General features: G+C 49.5%; 9 protein-coding genes across 9 annotated transcripts; 5 read left to right on the forward strand and 4 right to left on the reverse strand.

Annotated features, from left to right (window-relative positions):
- Positions 1-2577: 2577 nt before the first annotated feature.
- FPRO_04920 (transcription factor) lies at positions 2578-4852 on the forward strand (the record flags this gene model as incomplete). Its single annotated transcript, XM_031230481.1, has 5 exons — positions 2578-2674; positions 2728-2827; positions 2880-4382; positions 4433-4516; positions 4570-4852. The coding sequence occupies 5 exons, from the start codon at positions 2578-2580 to the stop codon at positions 4850-4852; spliced, it is 2067 nt and encodes a 688-aa protein (XP_031080614.1).
- A 480-nt stretch (positions 4853-5332) lies between these two features.
- Positions 5333-6284, reverse strand: FPRO_04921 (uncharacterized protein; the record flags this gene model as incomplete). Its single annotated transcript, XM_031230482.1, has 2 exons — positions 5333-5875; positions 5934-6284. 2 exons carry the CDS (start codon positions 6282-6284, stop codon positions 5333-5335), a joined length of 894 nt encoding a protein of 297 aa, XP_031080615.1.
- Positions 6285-6709: 425 nt separating this feature from the next.
- FPRO_04922 (putative SWR1-complex protein 5) lies at positions 6710-7726 on the reverse strand (the record flags this gene model as incomplete). The annotated part of the gene is made up of 2 exons (XM_031230485.1): positions 6710-7367; positions 7422-7726. 2 exons carry the CDS (start codon positions 7724-7726, stop codon positions 6710-6712), a joined length of 963 nt encoding a protein of 320 aa, XP_031080616.1.
- Positions 7727-8669: 943 nt separating this feature from the next.
- FPRO_04923 (putative RRB1 protein, involved in the regulation of ribosome biosynthesis) lies at positions 8670-10385 on the forward strand (the record flags this gene model as incomplete). Its single annotated transcript, XM_031230486.1, has 1 exon — positions 8670-10385. One exon carries the CDS (start codon positions 8670-8672, stop codon positions 10383-10385), a length of 1716 nt encoding a protein of 571 aa, XP_031080617.1.
- Positions 10386-11726: 1341 nt separating this feature from the next.
- FPRO_04924 (putative component of SWI/SNF global transcription activator complex) lies at positions 11727-16126 on the forward strand (the record flags this gene model as incomplete). Its single annotated transcript, XM_031230487.1, has 3 exons — positions 11727-11819; positions 11900-15868; positions 15923-16126. The coding sequence occupies 3 exons, from the start codon at positions 11727-11729 to the stop codon at positions 16124-16126; spliced, it is 4266 nt and encodes a 1421-aa protein (XP_031080618.1).
- A 596-nt stretch (positions 16127-16722) lies between these two features.
- On the forward strand, positions 16723-18146 carry FPRO_04925 (uncharacterized protein; the record flags this gene model as incomplete). The annotated part of the gene is made up of 4 exons (XM_031230488.1): positions 16723-16764; positions 16851-17008; positions 17071-17909; positions 17959-18146. The coding sequence occupies 4 exons, from the start codon at positions 16723-16725 to the stop codon at positions 18144-18146; spliced, it is 1227 nt and encodes a 408-aa protein (XP_031080619.1).
- Positions 18147-18326: 180 nt separating this feature from the next.
- FPRO_04926 (uncharacterized protein) lies at positions 18327-19112 on the reverse strand (the record flags this gene model as incomplete). The annotated part of the gene is made up of 3 exons (XM_031230489.1): positions 18327-18412; positions 18463-18813; positions 18878-19112. 3 exons carry the CDS (start codon positions 19110-19112, stop codon positions 18327-18329), a joined length of 672 nt encoding a protein of 223 aa, XP_031080620.1.
- A 457-nt stretch (positions 19113-19569) lies between these two features.
- On the reverse strand, positions 19570-20734 carry FPRO_04927 (uncharacterized protein; the record flags this gene model as incomplete). Its single annotated transcript, XM_031230490.1, has 4 exons — positions 19570-19702; positions 19754-19980; positions 20026-20628; positions 20690-20734. The coding sequence occupies 4 exons, from the start codon at positions 20732-20734 to the stop codon at positions 19570-19572; spliced, it is 1008 nt and encodes a 335-aa protein (XP_031080621.1).
- A 549-nt stretch (positions 20735-21283) lies between these two features.
- FPRO_04928 (uncharacterized protein) lies at positions 21284-22420 on the forward strand (the record flags this gene model as incomplete). Its single annotated transcript, XM_031230491.1, has 1 exon — positions 21284-22420. The coding sequence occupies one exon, from the start codon at positions 21284-21286 to the stop codon at positions 22418-22420; it is 1137 nt and encodes a 378-aa protein (XP_031080622.1).
- Positions 22421-22462: the final 42 nt, after the last annotated feature.

Raw genomic sequence — 22462 nt, forward strand, 5'->3', positions numbered from 1 at the left:
GCGCTAAAGCATCCGATGGTTCAGGCTTCCTGACTACGAAGGTAATAGTGATCATAGTTAGTAGTTATGCCCGTCTCTGAAAATCCCGCTCCCTGTTCTTCCTCCAAGTCGTCGAATCCACTGAAAATTTAACACAATAACTACTATCCGACCATCGAAGGGAATCTGAGGTAGAAGCACACCTTGCCTACTCGTCACTGAAGTTGAGATGTTACTGATTGAATCCCACTACTATCCATGACCGGGCGATGTGTGTGTTGCAATTTCGAGATTATTAGCTCACAAACCTTTAAGCTAGACTCCAGAGAGGCCTTTGAGATCCAATTATTAGGCTGAGACAAGCGGCACCGGCCAGGCCATGACCCGACTGCGTTTTACGTTTCAGTCTTTGGGGCTTTGTTGTGTCCATACCCCCAGTCACTGTCTCTGTGAATTATGATGGTTGCAAGACAGCAATCAGACAAGAATGAGGGCCGTTACCCACGTTGCTTAGCTGCAAATGCACCTCTGGATTTGTTTCCGCGACCCTTGTCGATCTTTTCGGCCTCAACCCTATTCTGTCAGTCTCGTCCGACGCGGAAGGGAGCGTGGGTTTGTTTTGAAGCAGGGGCGTGGAATCAACCTGTCGATGTTATGTATGTATACCTGGTAGTCAAGGGAGCCAATAGCGAAAGACTTTGTTGGCGTTGTTGATGTTCCCGTCTTTTCTTTGCAAGCTGCCGGGGAATCTTCCCATTTTATTGTTTCTTCACCTACATTATACGTAGTAATATCGCCGTTTGTGTTGAAGCCCTTCAAAAGTCACTTAGAATCAGCTCCACGGCGCCTTCCAGCCAGCTCCATACCGGCTATTAATATTAAAGAATGAGGGCGTGCACAAGCTAGCACCAAGGCTCCAAGCCTGACTGTGTTTTCGGCACTGGAGCACTCTGTGCGGAGGCACCGTGTTGAACGTAACAGTATAAACTTCATCAGACTTCTATTGTGATACTATAGGGCATGCCACTGTACAGTACAATACATTACCGTCCGGATAGAGTGGCTCATATCTCCCTGCGAGTCTGTTAACCTGGGTTCCTGGCCTGACTGCCAGAATAGAGTAGTCCAGTTTTTGGTCTTCCAGGGGTTTCTAATCTAGAATAAACTAAAGACCAAAATGTGTTTGGGTAATTGCTAAGTGACAGGGTAGAGGCGTATGTATGAGTGAAAGACCAGAAGCAGGAGGGGATTAATGACATGGAATAGAGAGCTATTGCAGGTTCCATCAAAGGTGACCTGAATCCATCCATTGCCCGTTATCGTTCCCATCTATACCTACGTGGGTTTATTTTTTTTGCAGTGCACGAGGTAGGAATGGAAGCAGAGAGGAAGACACACTGTGCCAGTTCCAGCACAAGCAAAACGATGAGCCTCCACTTGTTGTCTCTGATTGGCACGCTGAATCATGCTCTGACATTGACTCCGCTGCTCCCGTTGCTGACGAGCAAGCCCTCCACCCTCCATCCCACTTGGGTCCTCCCCAAAAGCACCGTGCGTGGTATGTGGCTGCTCTCCCGCCCTCGCAACGCCGTCGTTCACTTTTCCAGGTTGGCGCGTGCTCTAGAAGTCCAATCCCAACCTAATTGGAACCCACCCCATCTGTCCGCGCCCAGGTACTTGCCCTTGGGTTACTTTGTCCTCCTTTCCATGGGTCTCCATCTCTTAACTCACTTACTTGCCTTGTTCTTCCTTTGCCTTACTTGCTACCCAGACCCATCGGCGCGACACTCTCCCACACAACATCTCATTAAACCCCCGTATATCCTCGCTCGCCCGCTCAGATTTCCCTTCCGAAATCTTTTCCTCTTGTCGTTTTGTTTTCCCTTCATTTTGCAATCCTCCCTCCTCCCCTCTCCCCTCGCTCCACACTCCGCGGACCCATTCCGGAGTTGCCCTCAAACTCGTTTCTCTTTCCAACTCAATAGAAGCCGCCTTCTCCCCCGACGTCTCAAGTTCATCCTCAACGCGCCGCCACGCTTTCAGCTGTCCTTCGTTTTCCTTCACGAAGCCACTGCTCGCTCTTGATGAACATTGCTTTACGGCTCTGTTGATAGCTTTTCGCTTCTTGCTTCCCCTTTGTTGCTTGCTTATAGCTTTAATCTGGTTCGATTTCTTGTTTCGCGCGAAACTTCGACTTCGATCCCCCACCATCGCCTACGCCTTGACGGTTGCACTCCAGACGCCTCTCAGTCACATTCGCTTGACGCGGTTGCTGAGTCTTGAATCGCATTGCGCAGCGATTCCATTATTCCGGGCTGGTCTCGAATTTTGGTCAACAAGCATCATTCCCATCATTATTTATACTCGGATCCAGGCTGCGCCTCGACCATTTCATTCCCATTGAATCTGGCTAAAATTTTTGATTGCACCGTCATCACTTGCTCGCCACAGGTTTCGTTTGCCATCTGCCAGACTTTTCGGTTCGCTTCGCACCGACTCCCGGCCGTTGAGCGCCATCAACTCGACTGACCACCCACGGTCACGTCACTATAGACAACACTCTCAGAACACGGCAAGATGTATCCGCAACACTCCACAATGGCGCCTCAGAAGCCAGAAACTTTCATGCTGAGTACTGAGGCTCAGCAAGCTCTGCCTCATGATGCCCAAGTTGCTCTGCAGCAAGTTGACAACTGTAAGTTTTCGATGTGAGAAGATTGCCTCTTGTGTGTTCTGACACTTTGTTAGTGAAGTACTTCCTCATCTCAGCCCCTGTCGACTGGCAGCCCGATCAGTACATTCGCCGATTCTTGTTGCCAACTGGCGAATATGTCTCTTGCATTCTCTGGTGAGATAAGACTGACTGTCAATCACGGGTTTGGTCACTAACTTGACCGCAGGAACAATCTTTTTCACATTTCTGGTACAGATATCGTGAGATGCCTGTCTTTCCGATTCCAGGCTTTTGGCCGTCCTGTCAAGAACTCCAAGAAGTTTGAGGAGGGTATCTTCTCCGACTTGCGAAATCTCAAGTCTGGAACCGACGCTTCTCTGGAGGAGCCAAAGAGCGCCTTCCTCGACTTTCTCTACAAGAACAACTGCATCCGAACACAAAAGAAGCAAAAGGTCTTTTACTGGTACAGTGTCCCACACGACCGTCTGTTTCTTGACGCGCTGGAACGCGATCTTAAGCGTGAGAAGATGGGTCAGGAAGCCACCACCGTTGCTGTCAGCGAACCGGCTCTGTCTTTTCAATACGACTCGTCTCAGTCGCTCTATGAGCAACTGACTAAAGCGCAACAAGCCAACTCCTCCTCTTTCAGCGCCCAGCAGTCTGCATTCTCTCAGAGCCAGTCCACCTCCCCAGTTATGCGTGCGATGGACTCGATGCCTCCCCCGACAATGATGCCCCAGTCCATGCCCCCTTTGGCGGAGGGGATGGACGCAATGGTACCTTACGGCACGATGGCGGTGCCCCACCCAATGGCCCAAGCCGTCCCTGTCAAGAGGGAACCTGATTTCACCCGTGTTCAGTACAACCATAATGGTGTCCCAATCACTCAAGGACACCAGCGCCATGCTTCCATGCCTGCTTATGGTCTCGAGTATTCGCCAGCCCCTTCATTCGTCTCTTCTCAGTACGAGGATTACAGCAATCGAGGAATTTCTTTCGAACCCATTACCCCTCCTCAACAGGCTTTGGGTATCTCGGCTGAGCCTGCGTATATCGCCAATGAAGAGACAGGCTTGTACTCGGCCATTCCTGACCATATGGCTAGCATGAACGGCCTTAACGGCATGGTTCAGCTACCCCCTTCCAACTTAGCGGGTCCTCAGTTCTCTCGTCCCTATGGTACAAACAACGTCTACTCTGTGATCGAAGGTTCACCGACATATAAGCAGAGAAGGCGGCGTTCATCCATTCCTCCATCTATGTCGGCAATTTCGACCCCTGCTGCTACTGCCCAAGCAGCCTCACACACACATTCCCACCGGCCTTCTGAGCTTCGTCGATCAATTTCTGCCTCAGTCGGCCCCGTAGCTGAGAGTGATGAATCAGCAGACAACTCGCCCCCTGGTCTCTCCTACAGCACCTCCGCAGTTTCTGTTAATGCCCAACACCACCAGAATATGTCAAGGCACGGGACCCCCCTGTCGACCGTGGAAGGAAGCCCTGCTGCCCACTCAATGGGCATGCACCAGCAAGAGTTTCCCCATCTTGCTAGCGAGGAATTTTCTGGTGATGTCAATGATCAGAGGCGCTCTGTTCCTGCTCCCAACGGCGCTGTCAGACGCGCTCGCTCCGCCACCGTCATGGAAGTCGGTCCGTATCCTCAGAAGTCACACTCTTGCCCCATCCCCACCTGTGGCCGTCTTTTCAAGCGTTTGGAACATCTCAAGCGGTAAGTTTGCTGCCTCATATGGTATAAAGACTAAACTGAAGGATGTATAGACACGTGCGAACACATACACAAGAAAGACCTTACATCTGTCCCCACTGCAGTAAAGCATTCTCAAGATCTGATAATCTGGCGCAGTATGTTGCACACCTAACTATATAACGGAGCTGTCACTAATACCCTACACTAGACACAAGCGTACTCATGGCCGTGAAGATGGCGGAGATGGTTCCTTGAACCTGTCAGGCGAGGAAGATGAGGATTTCTCTGGTGATGACCACCTTGGCTCACTCGAAGAAGCCTCCCCACACTCTGATAGCGCCTATGTGACCGGCTCGCTGAACGCTGCTGCGCATGGCTCAACCCCACCTTCAAGTATGGCACCCACGCAATCATATAATAGTCTCGAGACACTCAGCATGCCCATGACAATGAGCCAACCGGCTGCTATCAACGCCAGCGGTATGATGTAACGGCACACCTGCGTACGATTTTGTCATTTTAGTTGCGCTCAGATGATGACTTTAAGGGATTTATGGCTTCAAATTTGGTGGAAATTTGCAATGGTTAAATGCGTGCGCTGTCCTTGACCTTTCCTTTGTTTATATTTGAAATTCTCTTTTTTACCTGGAAGCGCTTACATGTGCTTACAATATGGCCCCAATAGATTCATACTCTGGTAGCTTCTGGGAAGATTCTCAAGTAGCTCAGAGCATTACGAACGTATTAAGTTGAAGTGGACCAAGGAAGCATCTGTATATATATGGTTCCTCTTCCTTGAATAAGACTGTATTCCTAGGCATTATGCCATGGAGACCGTGCAGACTAGGAATGGCTACATGTGGTAGATTAAAAGAAGAAACTGTTGCCTTTTTCATGCCATTTTAAAGGCAGTCGCTTGAAGTGGTGACGATGTCTTGCTGGGCGCACGAAAGTGGGTTCTAAATACTGTGCTAACGCCGGCTTCTTCTACCAAACGCATCTCTGCCCCCTTCTACGCTCTTGATATCCTTGTCGCTCAGGCGTAGTTCTGCCCCCTTGAGTCTACCAACTCCCGGTCGGTCGACAGCAACATCCCTTCCCCTATCTCTACGCCCCTTCTTCTTACCAGTCTCTCGTTCGAGGATCACTCCATTCTCCTTAGCTTCTCTCCGGCGCTTTGCTTCTCGCGCGTCTGCCGCAGCAACAATACCCTTGCGCATGTTCATGGGCATCTTTTCTTGCTTGTGAATCGACACTTTGGACCCTAGAGCCTGGACGCGCAAGTCCGTAGCCTTTTGACGAGTGCGGCCTGTGGCAAAAGCCTTTGGTGCAATAGTGGTACCCGATGCTGAAATGGCCGGCGTGAGAAGATGCGATTCTGCAAGGAGTCGTCGGAGTTCAAGGTCTTGGGCTAGAAGGGAGGGTGCGTCCTCGGGGAGGGTGTTTGAGGGTGATGAAGTCGCTGATAGAGACTGCTCGGTTTTGGGTGTTGTTTGCTCTGGAGGTCGTGATGACTGGGGAGTTTCCTGTTAGTGCCATGTCCTGGAGTGATCGATACGACGCAATCCATACCATGAAAGCTTTGAGCTCTCGTTTTGACATTACCGCTTGTTTCGGTGGTTGCTTGTTCGAATGGTCTACGACCTGTATTGTTGGACTATGTTCTTCCTCTGTGACAGAGTCCTCGCCAGAGAGGCCACTCCATTCGCCGTCATCCTCGTCACTGTTGTTATCCTCATCTTCCTCGCTCTCGATGTCGTTGCTGCTTCCCTTATGTTTCGCCTTCTTGAATTTCGATTTAGCGGCTTCTGCCTCTGGCAAGGGCGCAAATTCCGCCTCGAAATGTCGTCTGAAAATGGCTGCAGCATCTTCTTGGGATATTAGAGGCTCAGGCTCAGCCTTGCGCTTGCCTAAGATAGCCATTGCGGGCGGATTTGATTCAAGGTCAGCAATGGTAAGCACCGGGTTGGGAAAATGATGTTGCAAGGAAATTTTGGCTGCTGCTGAGGTACCGAGTAATTTTCAGCCTCGCCTCCCACTATAACAAGGCTGCCCCGCTATGGATGCCCGTGATCGAGTGGTAAGGTATACCTACGGGGTAGTTTATGATCATGGTAAGTATTACAAACAAAATAAACGCTTGGTATGTGATATTTAAGAATCAAGAAAAGCCAGTGGTGTTTGGGAGACCCTTTGATGTACTCGATACTGATTATCTTATATATGCCTGGTCTAATGGTAGGCCGATATACCTACTGACCTTGCAAACGCCAGGAATTTATTGAAAGTGATGTCAAGTCCCATGGTATCTATCATGCCAAAACGCCAAAAAACACAGTATAGGCGGATCAAACTTTTCCAGCAAGCCTTGCCCTTCTCGAGTCCTCTTCTCTCAGGGCCTCGCTCTTTGCTAAGAAATCCTCTCTGGCCATGTATGAATCTTTGGACTTGCCAGCCAACTCAAGCTCATCCTTGATGCCTTCCTTGTCCACGTAACCAGCCCAGTCCATACGACTCTTCTCGACAACATTGAGTTTCTTGGCTTGTGCTTCTTTGCCAGCCTTGATCCGGGCGGCCAATCCGAGATTCAGATCTGCCCGATGGGGAAGAAGATCTACCTGAGGCTCGAAGGCTGATCGGAACGCCTTTCTGGTAATGCTCTTTTCAGGGCTATTTTTGGGCGCCTCTTGACCTTGTGAGGCAAGATAAAGCTTTGCTTCGGCTGAGTCACGCGGAACCAGCTTTTCCTCTGTGTGAATTCGACCAGCAAAGTTATACGAGCGTTTGATTCGTATCATTGTTGACGAGTGGTCGGATATTGTTGGGTGCGATTTGTTCTCAGCTGAGTCGTTTGGGTTGTTGATGAAGTTGGTACTTGTGTCTGCGTCGTTGGGTCGCTCGTCCTTGTTTGCCGGAGTTGGTGGTTTAGATATCATTTGCGCCCATAGCGCATCAACATCAATAGTGACTGGTTCGTTGTTTGTCGCATATTGACGCTCTTCTTTCCTGGTAGTCCTTGTCAGTGAAACACACCGAAGGATGTAAATACTAGAGACATACTCAGCGGCACGCTGTCTACGAGTCTTGATCAGACCGCCCTCACCCTCGTCGTGGTCATGTACGCCTTTTGCTTGCGTTTTCTTACGACGCTTCTCACCCCTTTTTATGATCGCTTCATCACCCGAGTTGTCATATCCTGCATCGGCTTCATCGTGTGGGCGACTTCTTTTGTTGGCTGTTTTGTCGCTGGAATCTTCTAAGTCAGAGTGATCGGAAGTTTGGTCGGGCGAATCATCCAGAGCGAAGTCTGAGTCTTCTGAGGATACATATAATTCATCTTCGTCCAATAAAGAGTCTGGAGGCATTATGGCAAATGTGATGTTGGAACTTGGCGCCCTATTATATCTGTCGCGTGAAGTTGAATAACTCAGTGAGGTAAGGTGCAGATCTGCGCGGGTTTAAGAAGTGGGTCGTGGTAGGTAGCCAATCAAGCAATCAATCAATATATGCATTGCATTCATCACTCACCTAGTGATGGGATACACGAAGTATACTCCTTGTGGGGTGCTTGCTCTAATCCGTACCTATTCAGCGACTTCATCTAAGATCGATATCATGAACTAACCCTAGTGTTTGGGTAAAACAAGAATGCACCTGTACCATGTGGTTATTCAAACTCCAAGGTCCTTTCATTAAGAGTGCGAGTAAATCAATAAGGGAGCAGGGGTGCTTCCAGATGGGAGAAGCTACGGCAAACCGAGTATTTCTAACAAATTCTACTCGGTAGCAAGGATAGACGACTGATGCATTTCTTTCGTAGGGATGCGTATAGAGTACCTGGCAGTCCATCTGGCGGTGAAATGAAAACGGCGCGAGACCAAACTTCACCATATTGACATGCCTCATGAGCAGCACAAGGATTAATGACACTTCAGTCACAACTGGTTACTCGTCCTAAAGATAGTGAGAACTGTTATCGACTATAGAAATATAAGAGACTACGCAGACTGGCCAGTAACAACGAGCACGGTGGCTTTCGTAATAGCATTGAGTGAGAGGATGTATCATTTCATGTGCCTATCTAGTAGATATTCTTCGTCCTGAACTAGGAGGAAAAGAGCCGGAGAACCAGGGGTGGTAGACAAAGCCAGCCAGCGCTGCGCCCAGGCAAAGTTCAACCAGACCAGACCGCCTGACTGTCTGACTACTTCTTTCGTAAATGACTCCCACCTTCTCGGCCCCACGTAACCTTCTTCTTTCTTTCTTTCTCTTCTTCCTAATTGACGATTGATAACCAAACTATTTGCCATGAGTTCCGACGATGATTTCGAGATCGAAGTTTCCGAACTGGCAGCAGACGATCCTATGAGAGCTTTCTTGCCCACATCATTTGGGAAGAAATCGAAAGAGACAGATGTCGCAGCTCAAATCGAAAGAAGTCGCCGAAAAGTCGCAGAAGTCAGTGGTGGGAAGAAGAAGAAGAAGAAGCAAGATTCTAGTGATGACTCCGACAGCGACAACAGCGACGATTCCGACCAAGATGAATTCCCTCTATCACACGAGCTTGTTCTTAAAACCCACGATCGCGCTGTCACTACAGTCTCACTAGACCCAGCAGGAGGACGCTTAGCAACTGCGTCCACAGACTGTACTGTCAAGTTGCACGACTTTGCTTCTATGACTCCCAGCACGCTGAGATCTTTCCGATCCGTCGACCCCTACGAAACGAAGGCATCCGACGTTAACTCGCAATCGCATCCTATCCACCGCATAGAATTCAACTCTCTAGCAGGAGGCGTCTTGCTTTGTGTGTCAGCGCATCCCCAAGCGAAGATACTGTCGCGGGATGGCGATATTATTACCGAATTTGTTAAGGGAGACATGTACCTTCGTGATATGCACAACACCAAGGGCCACATATCCGAAATCACGACTGGCACCTGGCACCCCACTGACAAAAACTTGTGCGTAACTGCGGGTACAGACAGCACACTCAGAATTTGGGATATCAACAATAAGCGGACGCAGAGAGATGTCGTTGTGTTCAAATCCAAAGCCGCTGGCTCTGCTGGTCGAACCAAGATGACCGCTGTTGCATGGGGATCTTCACCCCAAGGAAACAGCAACGTCCTTGTCGCAGCAGCTTTGGATGGCTCGCTGGTCATGTACAGTGGCAATAGTCCTTTCTCGCGACCTGCAGGAGAAATTCGCGACGCACATAAACCGCAATCGTGGACCAGTGGCATTGATGTATCGTCCGACGGTCGCATGGTAGTCACAAGAGGAGGCGATGATTTGATCAAACTATGGGACACTCGTAAATTCACGAAGCCTCTCGTCACAGTCGCGCATATCTCAACCTCAGACCATTTCCCTACGAGCAACATCAAGTATGCGCCAAACTCGACAAACATCATCACGGGCTCCGCGACTGGCCATCTCCACATTCTGAATCCTGGCAATCTGCGCGCAGAACATGTCACTGAAATAACACCTGGGTCACCACTAATAACAGTGGATTGGCATCCGAAGATTAATCAGATCGTTACAGGTTCAGCTAATGCCGAGACTCATGTCTTGTACAACCCGCAGATGTCGAGTAGAGGCGCTGTAGACGTCATGTCACGAGCACCGAAGAAGCGACATATTGACGACAATCCTGAATTAACAATGGACCAGTCTGTTGGCGTATCTGGTGATGCGATTGTAGTGCCAGGTGCGACAAGAAGCTCAAAGCCATCTGGGGTTACAGTATCAGGCCGCTCGAAAGATCCTCGACGCCCCCACATCCCTCAACAGACACCATTTCAGAAGAACCAGCCGGACGAGAAGCTCATCGCAGAGAATATTCCTCTTGCGCGCATGCTGCACGAAGATCCACGAGAAGCTCTACTGAAATACGCAGACAAGGCCCAGAGTGACCCTATGTTTACGAAAGCCTGGAGTAAGACGCAGCCACAAACCCAATACGCGGAGCTGAGCGACGAGGAAGATGGCCCCGACAAGAAAAGGCTCAAGAGGTGAGACCACTAACACACACTGGAGGTTATAGGGGGCTTAAGATTGTGTCTGGAACATACAAGAGCCCAGTAAGAGCCTACGACGTCCTTAGGCCTCCCCAGCTCGTGTTACGCGGTAATTGATTGATTTGAAGCCATCCACTTCTCACTGCTCGGTGAGATAGATCTAGTCATCACGGTAAAAATAACACATTAGCTTTTCTCCCTCTTCCAGGCAGAATGGATTCTATTTCTCTTCTATCCAATATCAACACCCAGAAAATAAGCCATTTGATATATGCTTTTATCATGAGTCAACCATTCCTTTTGCTTATTGGTCCTTATGAGCCGAAAGAGCACCCCGTATGTATTTCTGTGGGCCTGACACCGGCGTTGATTGATTGGCTGCTGATCTTTTTGACATAAATACGAGCCTTCCAGGAGGCACCGCAGCATAAGTCAAAGTCGTGATCTTTAAGCTGCATTATCAAGGGTACTTTGGTTTGTCCTATAGATATATGTAAAGAAATACATCCCTGATACTGATATTTTTATGGGATAGACCCTAAAGAGATACCTCGGAGGTGCTATTCGGCTCCTCAGGGATATAAAAAGACTGCTGTGTTCTCTTCAGTGTGACTGCACCAGAAGATTCAGTCCAGCCAATGCAGAATAAGAACTTTGATTACCTAATACCCGTTCTTGGCTGCCTCAGGCGCACTGCGTAAATTTGGGCCGCTTCAGTCTGACAGGGGGGCCGTGCTGAAAAATACTCTGGCTGGCCGACTCAAGACCGCACCAACCATCACGCTGCATCTTGTTCAGTTGTGCCTTCACCACTCCCCATCATCAACCGGCGAGCGCGCGCATCCAAAAAATCGCCAGGGCCCTTTTAAATCATCGGCTCTCATCGAGAGAAACCACCGAATCCGTGTTGCACGCGATTTTTACGCCGCCCGATCCCCTGTACCGATTCAATACGCGCCCTGTCGCCACATCGCACACTTTCCCTTCAGTATTCGACCTTCGGACCATCGAGTGTCCATTCCCGTGCCTCTAGCAACTCACTGCAATCGCCGCGTTCCAAACTTGAAGGTTGCTCCACGCCAAGGCTATTCCACGCGCCATCTCCAACGTGTCGCCAATTCCTTGACGAATCCTTCCAACGTGTTCTTGAGCATTGTCCTTTTTGCTTCGATTCCGACGCGTTCATTATCCCTTAATTAATTTCTGCGTCAAGTATTCGTTTTCGCGACGCCGAAGCACGTCCCATCTTGCGCGACATGCCCCATAGGTAGCTGTATCTTCACAACTAATTAACCGATTTGACTATCAAAAAGTCAACGCGCCGTACAATTCATTCACCATGGCGTCGGTGCATGCACCACATGCTGTTCAGCACCCAGGCGCGCCAATGCCTGCTGGCGCGACCAAGCAACAGGCAGAAGAAGTTTTCAGGGTATGCTCTCATTATGGACTCTTTCTTCTTCTTTCAATACATTTATTGCTTCGGACTATCAATGCTGATACGTCATATAGAAACTTAGGCAGATGAAGGAGCAAGGCGTGCCACCGTCGGACCCTGAATACATCAAGGCTTCACAGTTCTTGATGAGTTTCCAACAGCAACACACCATGCGACGTAACCAGCAGCAATTCCTGCAGCAGCAACAAAAGCAACAAATGCAGAATGCAACAAACGGTACGCCTACAAACAGTGTTATGCCTGGACGTTCTATGCAGCAAGGTTCGCCTCAATCGACTCAACCCCCTTCTAATCCGCTCGGTGCCTCCGCAATGCCAAACCAAACGACTCCTACTCCTGCATCTACTGGAACGTCTCCATCGACTGCACCATCTTCAAACCATTTCACGCAGCAACAGCTCGGTCTACTTCGACAGCAGATCCATGCTTTCAAATTGCTGGGGAAAAACGCCGGAGTCTCTCTACAGCTGCAGCAGGCCATATTCAACCAGCGCCTTCGTAGACAAGCTGCCATCGCCGATGCTGCGCAGGTGATCCAAGCGACTAAGTCGAACCAGGCAGATCCCGAATCCACTAAAGATGGACAGAACGGACCTGGAGCTGTGACAGAAGACGAGGGCTCGGACGTTCCTAAGGCGCATACATTCAAGACAGTAAAGTCCCCCTATGGCACCAGTATGATTCGCCCCGAAATCAAGTACTTTGATCATTCACAACGGAAGAATCGCTGGTTTATTCCTGGTGTATTCCCTACTGGTATTGATTTTGATCATTTGCGATACGAACGAGAAGTTGTTGTCTCGAACAGGATGAGACAGCGATATGCCGAGTTGAAGAATCTGCCCGGTGACTTGGCCCACTGGGACTCTTCCAAGGAAACACTAGAGGCCGACGACTCTCTCAAGCGAAAAGCAATAATTGAGATGAAAAGCATAGCTCTCTACGCCAAGCAACGGGCTCTTCGGGATAAGATCGGACGTCAAATGATACATTACGATAACCTCGCCATGACCACAAATCGATCCGGTTTCCGCCGAATGAAGAAGCAGAATGTCCGTGAGGCTCGTATTACCGAAAAGCTCGAGAAGCAGCAACGCGATGCCCGCGAGAACCGAGAGAAGAAGAAGCACACCGATTTCCTTCGAGCTATCTACACCCACCGTCAAGAAATCCAAGATTCTGCTTCTTCGCAACGTACCAAGTCGCACAAGCTCTCTCGTCTTATGTACCAGCAACACTTTAACATCGAAAAGGAGGAGCAGAAGCGTATCGAGAGAACGGCCAAACAGCGTCTCCAGGCTCTCAAGGCCAACGACGAAGAGGCTTACCTTAAGCTTCTTGACCAGGCCAAAGATACCCGTATTACGCACTTGCTCAAGCAAACCGATGGCTTCTTGCATCAACTCGCGTCATCAGTCAAGGCTCAACAACGACAGGCAGCCGAGCGCTATGGTGACGGGGATGATCCGCAGATGGATGATGCCAGTGATTACGATGAGGATGACGAAAGCAGCAAGAAGATCGATTACTACGCTGTGGCACATCGCATTCGTGAGGAGGTCACCGAGCAAGCCAATATGCTCGTGGGCGGTAAGCTCAAGGAGTATCAAGTCAAGGGTCTCCAATGGATGATCTCACTCTACAACAACAATCTGAACGGTATCTTGGCTGATGAAATGGGTCTCGGAAAGACCATTCAAACTATCAGTCTAATCACTTACCTGATTGAGAGGAAACAACAGGCTGGACCATACCTTGTCATTGTGCCTCTGAGTACGTTGACAAACTGGAACTTGGAATTCGAAAGATGGGCTCCTTCTGTGAGCCGTATTGTCTACAAGGGACCCCCCAATGCTCGCAAACAGCAGCAAGACAAGATTCGGCAAGGAGGGTTCCAAGTATTACTCACGACATATGAGTACATCATCAAGGATCGCCCTATTCTAAGCAAGATCAAGTGGTTCCACATGATTATTGATGAGGGTCATCGAATGAAGAACTCAAACTCCAAATTGAGCTTTACCATTCAGCAATACTATCATACCCGTTTTCGACTCATTCTCACCGGTACTCCTTTACAAAACAACCTCTCTGAACTCTGGGCTATGCTCAATTTTGTTCTGCCGAACATTTTCAAATCTGCAACGACTTTTGATGAGTGGTTCAATACCCCCTTCGCGAACACTGGCGGCCAGGATAAGATGGAACTTACCGAAGAAGAGCAAATTCTCGTCATCAGGCGTCTTCACAAGGTCTTGCGACCCTTCCTTCTCCGCCGTTTGAAAAAGGATGTCGAAAAGGACCTTCCCGACAAGACAGAGAAGGTCATCAAGTGCAAGTTCTCCGCCCTTCAGTCCAAGTTGTACAAACAGATGGTCACCCACAACAGACTCGTCGTTAGTGATGGCAAGGGCGGAAAGACTGGTGCTCGCGGATTGAGCAACATGATTATGCAGCTCCGGAAGCTATGCAACCACCCATTCGTTTTCGATGTTGTAGAAAACGTCATGAATCCTATGAATGTCAGCAATGATCTCTTGTGGAGGACAGCAGGAAAATTCGAGCTGCTTGACAGAATTCTCCCTAAGTATCAAGCAACTGGGCATCGAGTCTTAATGTTCTTCCAGATGACTGCGATCATGGATATCATGGAAGATTATCTGCGTTACAAGCGATTCGAGTACCTCCGATTGGATGGTACGACCAAATCCGACGAGCGCTCCGACTTGCTTCGAGAGTTCAATGCCCCTGACTCTAAATACTTCATGTTCTTGCTATCCACCCGCGCAGGTGGTCTTGGCCTCAACTTGCAGACCGCTGATACCGTCATTATCTACGATTCCGATTGGAATCCTCATCAAGATCTGCAGGCCCAGGATCGTGCTCATCGTATTGGCCAGAAGAATGAAGTCCGAATCCTCCGACTTATCAGCTCCAATTCAGTAGAAGAGAAGATTCTCGAGCGAGCAAGATTCAAACTTGATATGGATGGCAAGGTTATTCAGGCTGGTCGTTTCGACAACAAGTCATCTGAGACCGACCGTGACGCCATGCTTCGAACATTGTTAGAGACTGCTGATATGGCGGAATCCGGTGAGCAAGATGAGATGGAGGATGAAGAACTCAACATGCTCCTTGCGCGCAGTGATGATGAGATAACTGTGTTCCAGAAGATTGACGAGGAGAGACAGAGAACTTCGCCCTATGGCAATGGACCAGGCAGCAAACCTCGACTTATGGGTGAGGATGAATTGCCAGATATCTATTTAAATGAGGGCAATCCTATTTCGGATGAGACGGAGGATGTTGTGCTGGGTCGTGGTGCGCGTGAACGCACCAAAGTCAAATACGATGATGGTCTCACTGAAGAGCAATGGCTTATGGCTGTGGATGACGATGATGACTCTCCAGAGGCAGCTGCGGCTCGCAAGCAAGCCCGAAAGGACAGGCGAGAGAACAACAGGCTGAAGAAGTCTGGAGTCTCCAACTCGGTGGACGAATCGCCATCGGGTAGTAGAGCAAGCACTGAGGAGATTGAAACCCCCAAGAAACGAGGTCGTAAACCAGGCAGCAAGAACGAGAAGCGTAAGGCCGAGGACGGTAATGATGAGCCTCCTCCCAAAAAGCGACGTGGGCCACAAGGACGCCCCAGCAAAGTCAGTCTGGAGTCACGACTTCCACCACATCAGCGGGAAGTCTTACAAAAGAGTCTCCGTAACTTGTACGATGCTCTAATGACTCTGGAGGTGGACGATATTGAACCCCCCGAGGATGACGAGTCGGATCCTGGCAAGCGTCTCATCATCGGACCCTTCGTCAAACTGCCTCCCAAGCGCGATTACGCGGACTACTATCTCATCATTCAGAACCCTATCTGCATGAACCAGATACAGACTCGGATCAAAAAGGAGGAATACACATCATTAAGTGGACTGCGAAAGGACATCGAATTGATGATCCGCAACTGTCAAACTTACAACGAGGATGGAAGCATTCTGTATCAAGATGCTAAGGTCATGAACGTAAGCATAATCTGTCTGTGGTTCTTCGTCTGATTTGTCGCTAACGTGTTGTAGGAATTCTTTAACTCCAAGTACCAAGAGGAACTGGTGGCGCATCCTGAACTTCAAGAACTTGAAGAAGGGGTAAAGGACAGTTCAGTGGCGCCCTCTGGAGGAGGCGGCACTCCGCAGCCCAGTGGCACCCGGATCAAACTGATTTCTAGTGGCTCGAAAGAAGCAAACGGCGGTAGCACTGCTGCTCAAAGCGACGAGGAATGACAGATGCGGCTGCCAAGGGACGATTCTTGATCGACAAGATCGGGCCGCAAAATAGCCTGTAAAGTTGTATCGTCCAAAGCGGCGATTGTTTGATGATATATGCAATGGCGTTCGGCAGGACAGGTGTCAATAAACAACATGCGATCAGGGACAGGGAAAGAGAAAGCGAACGGAATCGAGGACCAAATACCATACACAGCCGACGCATTGACAGAAGTCGTTTCATGGACCTCCCAATGGACGAGTCTGGAGGGCGTCAAACCCTGCAAGGGGATGGCGAACTTGCGCTGCGTGTTTAGATAAATAGTAGGATGTATTTTAATTAGAAACCTTACATGCAGTAACTTTTATTCATCTCTCTACCTATAACGGCGACAGCGGTGGTGATGATTTGATGCGATAACATTCTGAGTTTGATAGTAAGTACAGGTCAGGTGTCTTGGATTCGATGCTTCCTCAACCCAGCTCAGCTCTCTCTGCGCAACAAACCTAGACTTGTCCTCATTCGCCACACTCCCAACACGCCGACAGTCTTAGCTGGACCTTGACCAACGTCTGCTTTCCGTTAGGGCGATCTTAATGGACAGAATTTCATAATGAAGAAGACTCTGCTTCTTTGTTTTATTCATGGTTTCAAGGTATACACATCCATACCGTGCCTCTACCTCTCGCTGCCTCGTGTGTCGTCATAGTCAGTCTCAGCCATAATACTAATTTTATCAAGGGCGGCGAAGACACGTTCGGTGTTGATTATCAATTCACTAAGGACCTACGCGATTTGGTAGGGCAGGCTTTGCCAAAGGTTGATGTTGAAGTGGTTGTCTATCCCAAATATGAGACTCGTGGGGATTTGGGCAGTTGTGTGAGTCGCTTCCGCGACTGGTGAGTATTCCTTAGTGGACAGCTGCTGTTACAAGGGCATTAGCTAAAAGCGATTGCCATAGGCTTCAGAACAAGGTCATCGACATGGAGGTCGCAGCTGGCACACCGTCGCCAACGATAGAGCCTTCGGTGCGAACCATCCTCGTCGGCCATTCCATGGGTGGCATCGTGGCGGCCGAGATGCTCATCGGCTTAGCTTCTGAGAAGCCTATCTACACAGAAGACGGTATTCAAAAGACCGAGAAACCAACCTTTAATTCCCTCATGTTTCCCTACATCCAAGGTGTTCTCGCCTTTGATACTCCTTATCTTGGCATATCTCCTGGCGTGGTAGCTCACGGTGCAGAGGATCAGTACCAAAACGCTGCACAGGCTGTAGGTGCAATATCGCAGCTGAGCGGCCTCGGAGCATCACTCTGGGGCGCCAAAGCAGCAGGCTCCCCTTCAACATCGCCCGCTCCCCCAAAGATAGCTGGAGCGCTGCCAGCTCCCTCCACATCTGGTGGCAACTCATGGCAAAAATGGGGCAAAATGGCTATGTACGCTGGCGCAGCTGGAGCGGTAGCAGCTGGTGGTGCTGCAGCATGGATGAAACGCGACCAACTCGGTGAAGGTTGGTCTTGGGCGTCGTCGCATCTCGAATTCGTGGGATGCCTTGCTAGAGGAGAAGAACTGCGCAAACGAGTGGCGTGTCTTCTTCAGTTGCGAGAAGAGTTGGACGTGGGCTTTGCCAACATATACACTCGTCTTGGTAAAGCAGCGCCGTCAAAGCAGATCAACGTCGTTGGTACCGTATTGGGGCAGGACAGGACATTTTGCAATCTTCCCAAAAAGCAGCCTGGAGGGGTGTGGATGGAAGCCATCAACAACAAGGCAACGGACGAGGCTGGAGCACATATGAGTAAGTCAAGCCGCTCGAGAGACAATCGCTGTACTGAGACTTTTTCCAGATATGTTTACGCCGAGAGAAAATCCCGAGTACAACAGACTGGCACAGGATGCCACTGAAGTGATTCGTGGCTGGTTACAGAACGGCTGGTATGAGACGAGTGCTGAAGAACCACTCCTGTTGGAAGACGCACCATTGACTGAGGACGGCCTTTTGCCCGAGACTCCACAGGTCGAAAAAGCTGTTTAACCTGCTGGATTTCTGTTTCTTTAGTTAGATATATCTACACCTAGACTATATACATATATATATATATGAGTGTTTGTGTGTGAATCACATCGAGGTAGCTCTTGGTTCCCCAAAGTCTTCCAGTTGTATGCTATTTAATGGCATTCTTCTCTCCTCTTTTCTTTACCATTTAAATTCCTTTTATTGAGCCTTCTGACCCTGGGCTTTCAGATTTCGCATGACCTTGCGCCTCTGGCTCATCAAATGTGTATACAAGACATAAGATCCTGTGCGAGGTTAGTATTGCAGTCGCACACTCAGCCTCTTTTTAGCTTACCAGGAACATAGATAACCAAGACGGCGTAAAGTGCCCACTTATAGAGCTCGTTAATGTTGCCCGCAGGATCAGTGGCGAACCAGATGAGCATACATTCACTCAGGATACCAATGGGGTAGAGCACAAAGAAAGTGTTATAACGCAACCAAGTAAGAAACTTGGGCTGGTAGCCGGACAGCGAGAGAGCGAAGAAAGAATAGCGGATAATCTCGGTGACGGACCAAGCGATGAGCATGGAGGAATAAAAGGGCGAGAGGGCGAGGAAGGGGAATACATCGACGATGGCCCAGACGAGCAGGAAACGCGAGGCGACCTGCATAAGAGTGGTCATAAAGGAAGCGCGGACGACGCCTGTAGGGGACATTTTATGTTAGTATACACCACAATGCAATGTCAAGAAGCAGGGGAATTATACCAAGCATCGAATGCAGTACCTCCAGCCCAGCCAGAGTCTGCGTCCATTTTGTATATTGGCCAATATTAGGATAGACGTACTCAGGCCCGTAGGCACTGGCAAGCATGGCGGTGCGGCCGAGCACAACAGACCATTGCACAGCTGAGAGGAAGTTGTAGAAGATCAGATAAGCCTTGTTTGCTATTGAAGCCTCCTGTTTCAGGGGTCGTTTTGCGGCCGCAGTATTGGAGTCCATTACTGCCAAGATCTGGGAGCCGGGAATTTCAAAGTTGAGCAGTAGACTATAGTTTGATCGAGCGAGTGACTGCGAGTCAAAGGCAAGGTTGAAGCCTTCTGTTGGTGTGAGTGTTGACGATGGAAAACAGATGTTGAGGGTGGCATTGAATAAAGAAACCTCGAATTTCTTTATTAGGTTTAGCGCCTCTGTGTTGAGTATTTTTGGTGGGGATACGAGTGGCCTAACCCACTGCTATCCAGATTCACATGCTAATGAATATCTACGTACACTCTAGTCTAGGCGCTCTCTATGAGACAACATTATCACAATACTTCACCGTTGCTTTTGGGCAGAAGAATTCTTCTTTGATCATGATTTGGCTAGTCTCGTACTAACACTATGCCATCTGAATCCAGAGGTACTCAAAGAGCGAGGCCTGTGTGCGTGGCCATGATGTTCTTAACAAAGCCGACTCTCAATACGTCGCAGTCAGTCTCTGGACCAGGTAATCACCACTATTGATACCTTCGTACTTCTTATCTTTCTCCGTACTGAACGTCCCCGGGATCGCCTCAATATAGCTTTTGAAGTTGGGGTTACAAAAGTATCTGCTACCAAGTCAGCCCGGAAACGCCACAGTAAAACACTACTATACTCACGCAATGCTGTATCGAGGTGGGTATGATTCAGCTTGCTTCTGCGGTGGCTCAACAACTCTATGGATAGTGCTCTTGATGGTGTCGTTACTCCATCTCGCAAGCAAGTCGCCGGCATTGACGACGACTGTGCCCTCGATTGGTGTCGCGTCGACAAACTGTCCTGTTGGACTCTTGACCTGGAGCCCCCCTCGAGCATCTTGGAAGAGAAGAGTGATGGATCCATAGTCCTATTCTGGGGTCAGGTTGTGACTCGTAGGATCAGAGGAACTTACGCTATGTGCACCAGCTCGAACTGTGCCTGGCTTTGTTTTGAAGATATTGGACTCAACGGCTGGATAATGCAATAGCCGCAGCGTATTGTCTCCGACGTCGACAAAAGAGTCAAAGAAGCTATCATCGAGCCCCATTCCAACAGCAATAGCTTTCATGACCTCCACGTGCAGTTGGCGGCACTTCTCAAAGAATCCAAGCATATCCTTTCGAAACCCAACAAGGTCGCCGGTTTCTTCAAGCCATCTATTCGGACGTCCGGGCTCATCTTCACGACCAATCTCAAGACTTTCTTTCAAGTCCGGCAAAGCGGCACGCACTTTCTCAACCTCCTGGATATCCTTGAGCTGACTGACTTTCTCGCGTCCAGGGGCGGAATAGCCTCGGTTTGCCTCTGGGGTTGTCCAGACTACCTCCATCTTCTTCTCCAGGGGTTCCTTGAAGAAGCGGGCTGATAGATCAAATGCATGCTGTAAGTCTTTGGGGAGGATGGGATGGTTCTTGAGATAGATGAATCCAGCTGTTTTGAAACCGTCGAGAATGGCATTGGCCGTTTCGTTACGCTCCACAGGAGTTCCGCCGAGGAAGCGCGAGAAGTCAATGAGCTTGAAACAGGAGAAGCTTAGTTGGTAAGAGCTACAGTCTGCTGGGCATTGGATTACTGACGGGAATTGACAGACCCTCCTTGCTCACGGCTAAACCCGAGGCCATGGCAATGGTACTCGTAGAGGGAATATAGTCGACAAGAAAAATGGATGGAAAAGGAACTAACTGCAGTATTTCAAAATAGGTTGCATAGAAAAACTAGTCGTGAGGGACGTCTTTGACTCTGCTGGCATCTGCTAGCTACATATACATAGGCACAACACCTCTAATACAAGCCGATAAGCGTGACGGCACATTCCTCGACTTGGCAAGTAGAAACGAAAGAGGCTTGCCGGCGGCCAACGCCTAACCCCTCAACGGTTACTGATAAGCAGGCGATACGACATCGCAAGGTTGTAGTGATAACAGCCATGCGGGGTTGGTATCGATCTCAATCGCTCCCGAGTAGCATCTCATGCGTGTCTCTCAACTTGGGTAACCCGATTTGTTGATCTGCAACGTTGCTACAGCTTGGCCCACAAGACCTGATAATAAGTGTGTGCTGGCTGTGCCTCATCCAGACATTCTAGCTTGCTTCTTTACTTACTCGAAGCTTTGTCCAATTTCCATTCTCACACTCCCACCATTGCCTCTCTTCTCAGTAGCTGAAACACCATGTCGTCCTCTTCTTCCCGCGTGGTAGACATACATACACACATGTACCCTCCCTCATATATCAAAATCCTGGAATCGCGTTCTCATATCCCCCTCGTCCGCAAGTTTTCTCAAGCACCTGATCCAAGACTCATCCTTCTGGAGGCTGAGGTCAAGGCATTGGAAGAAGCGACACAAAACCCTGAGGCAAAACCACCTGGGCGACCTCTAACATCGCACTATGCATCGCTTGCGCAAAAGTTGCACTTCATGGATACGCACAGGATTGATATATCTGTCATATCCCTAGCGAACCCGTGGCTAGACTTTCTGAGCCCGTCCGAGTCAGGCGCAATCGCGCAGTCCGTCAATGAAGAATTCTCGCGCATGTGCAGCGATCACCCTGGAAGACTCTTTTTCTTCGGAACACTTCCTTTGACAGCAGCTCTCGAGACTGTCCTCGCTTCTATAGAACATCTTCGGATCCTCAGATACTGTCGCGGGGTCATTCTGGGCACTTCAGGGCTCGGGAAAGGTCTAGACGACCCTGATCTTCTCCCCATCTTCGAGGCTCTCGCAACAACAGGACTGACTGTCTTCCTACATCCTCACTACGGTCTCCCGAATGATGTCTGGGGACCTCGAGCGAGCGCCGAATACGGGCATGTGCTTCCCTTGGCCCTCGGCTTCCCTATGGAGACAACAATCGCTGTCGCTAGGATGTACTTGGCTGGCGTTTTCGACAAAGTCCCAGAACTGCGCATGATCCTCGCCCACAGTGGTGGAACCCTACCTTTCCTTGCTGGCAGGATCGAAAGTTGCATCATGCATGACGGGCAGCTGCTTCGTGAAGGCAAGCTTAACAAGGGCCGCCGAACAGTGTGGGAGGTATTGAGGGAGCAGATTTATCTCGATGCTGTTATTTACTCAGAAGTTGGGCTCAAGGCGGCTGTCCAAGCTAGCGGTGCTGATAGGCTTATGTTTGGCACAGATCACCCCTTCTTTCCACCACTTTCGACTGATGAACAGGGTGAATGGGAGAGCGTGAGCCTGAATGCGGAGGCCATTGCTCTTGCAGTGGGACAAGACACGGGAGACTTCAAAAACGTCATGGGGATGAACGCTGTCAAAGTATTGCGGCTCGACGCTGAATCATGATTCTAAGGGATATATTAGCGTGATATAGAACACTGCGTATAG

The sequence above is a fragment of the Fusarium proliferatum genome (assembly GCF_900067095.1).
Source record: "Fusarium proliferatum ET1 genome assembly, contig: FPRO_scaffold004, whole genome shotgun sequence".
Classification (NCBI taxonomy): domain Eukaryota; kingdom Fungi; phylum Ascomycota; class Sordariomycetes; order Hypocreales; family Nectriaceae; genus Fusarium; species Fusarium proliferatum.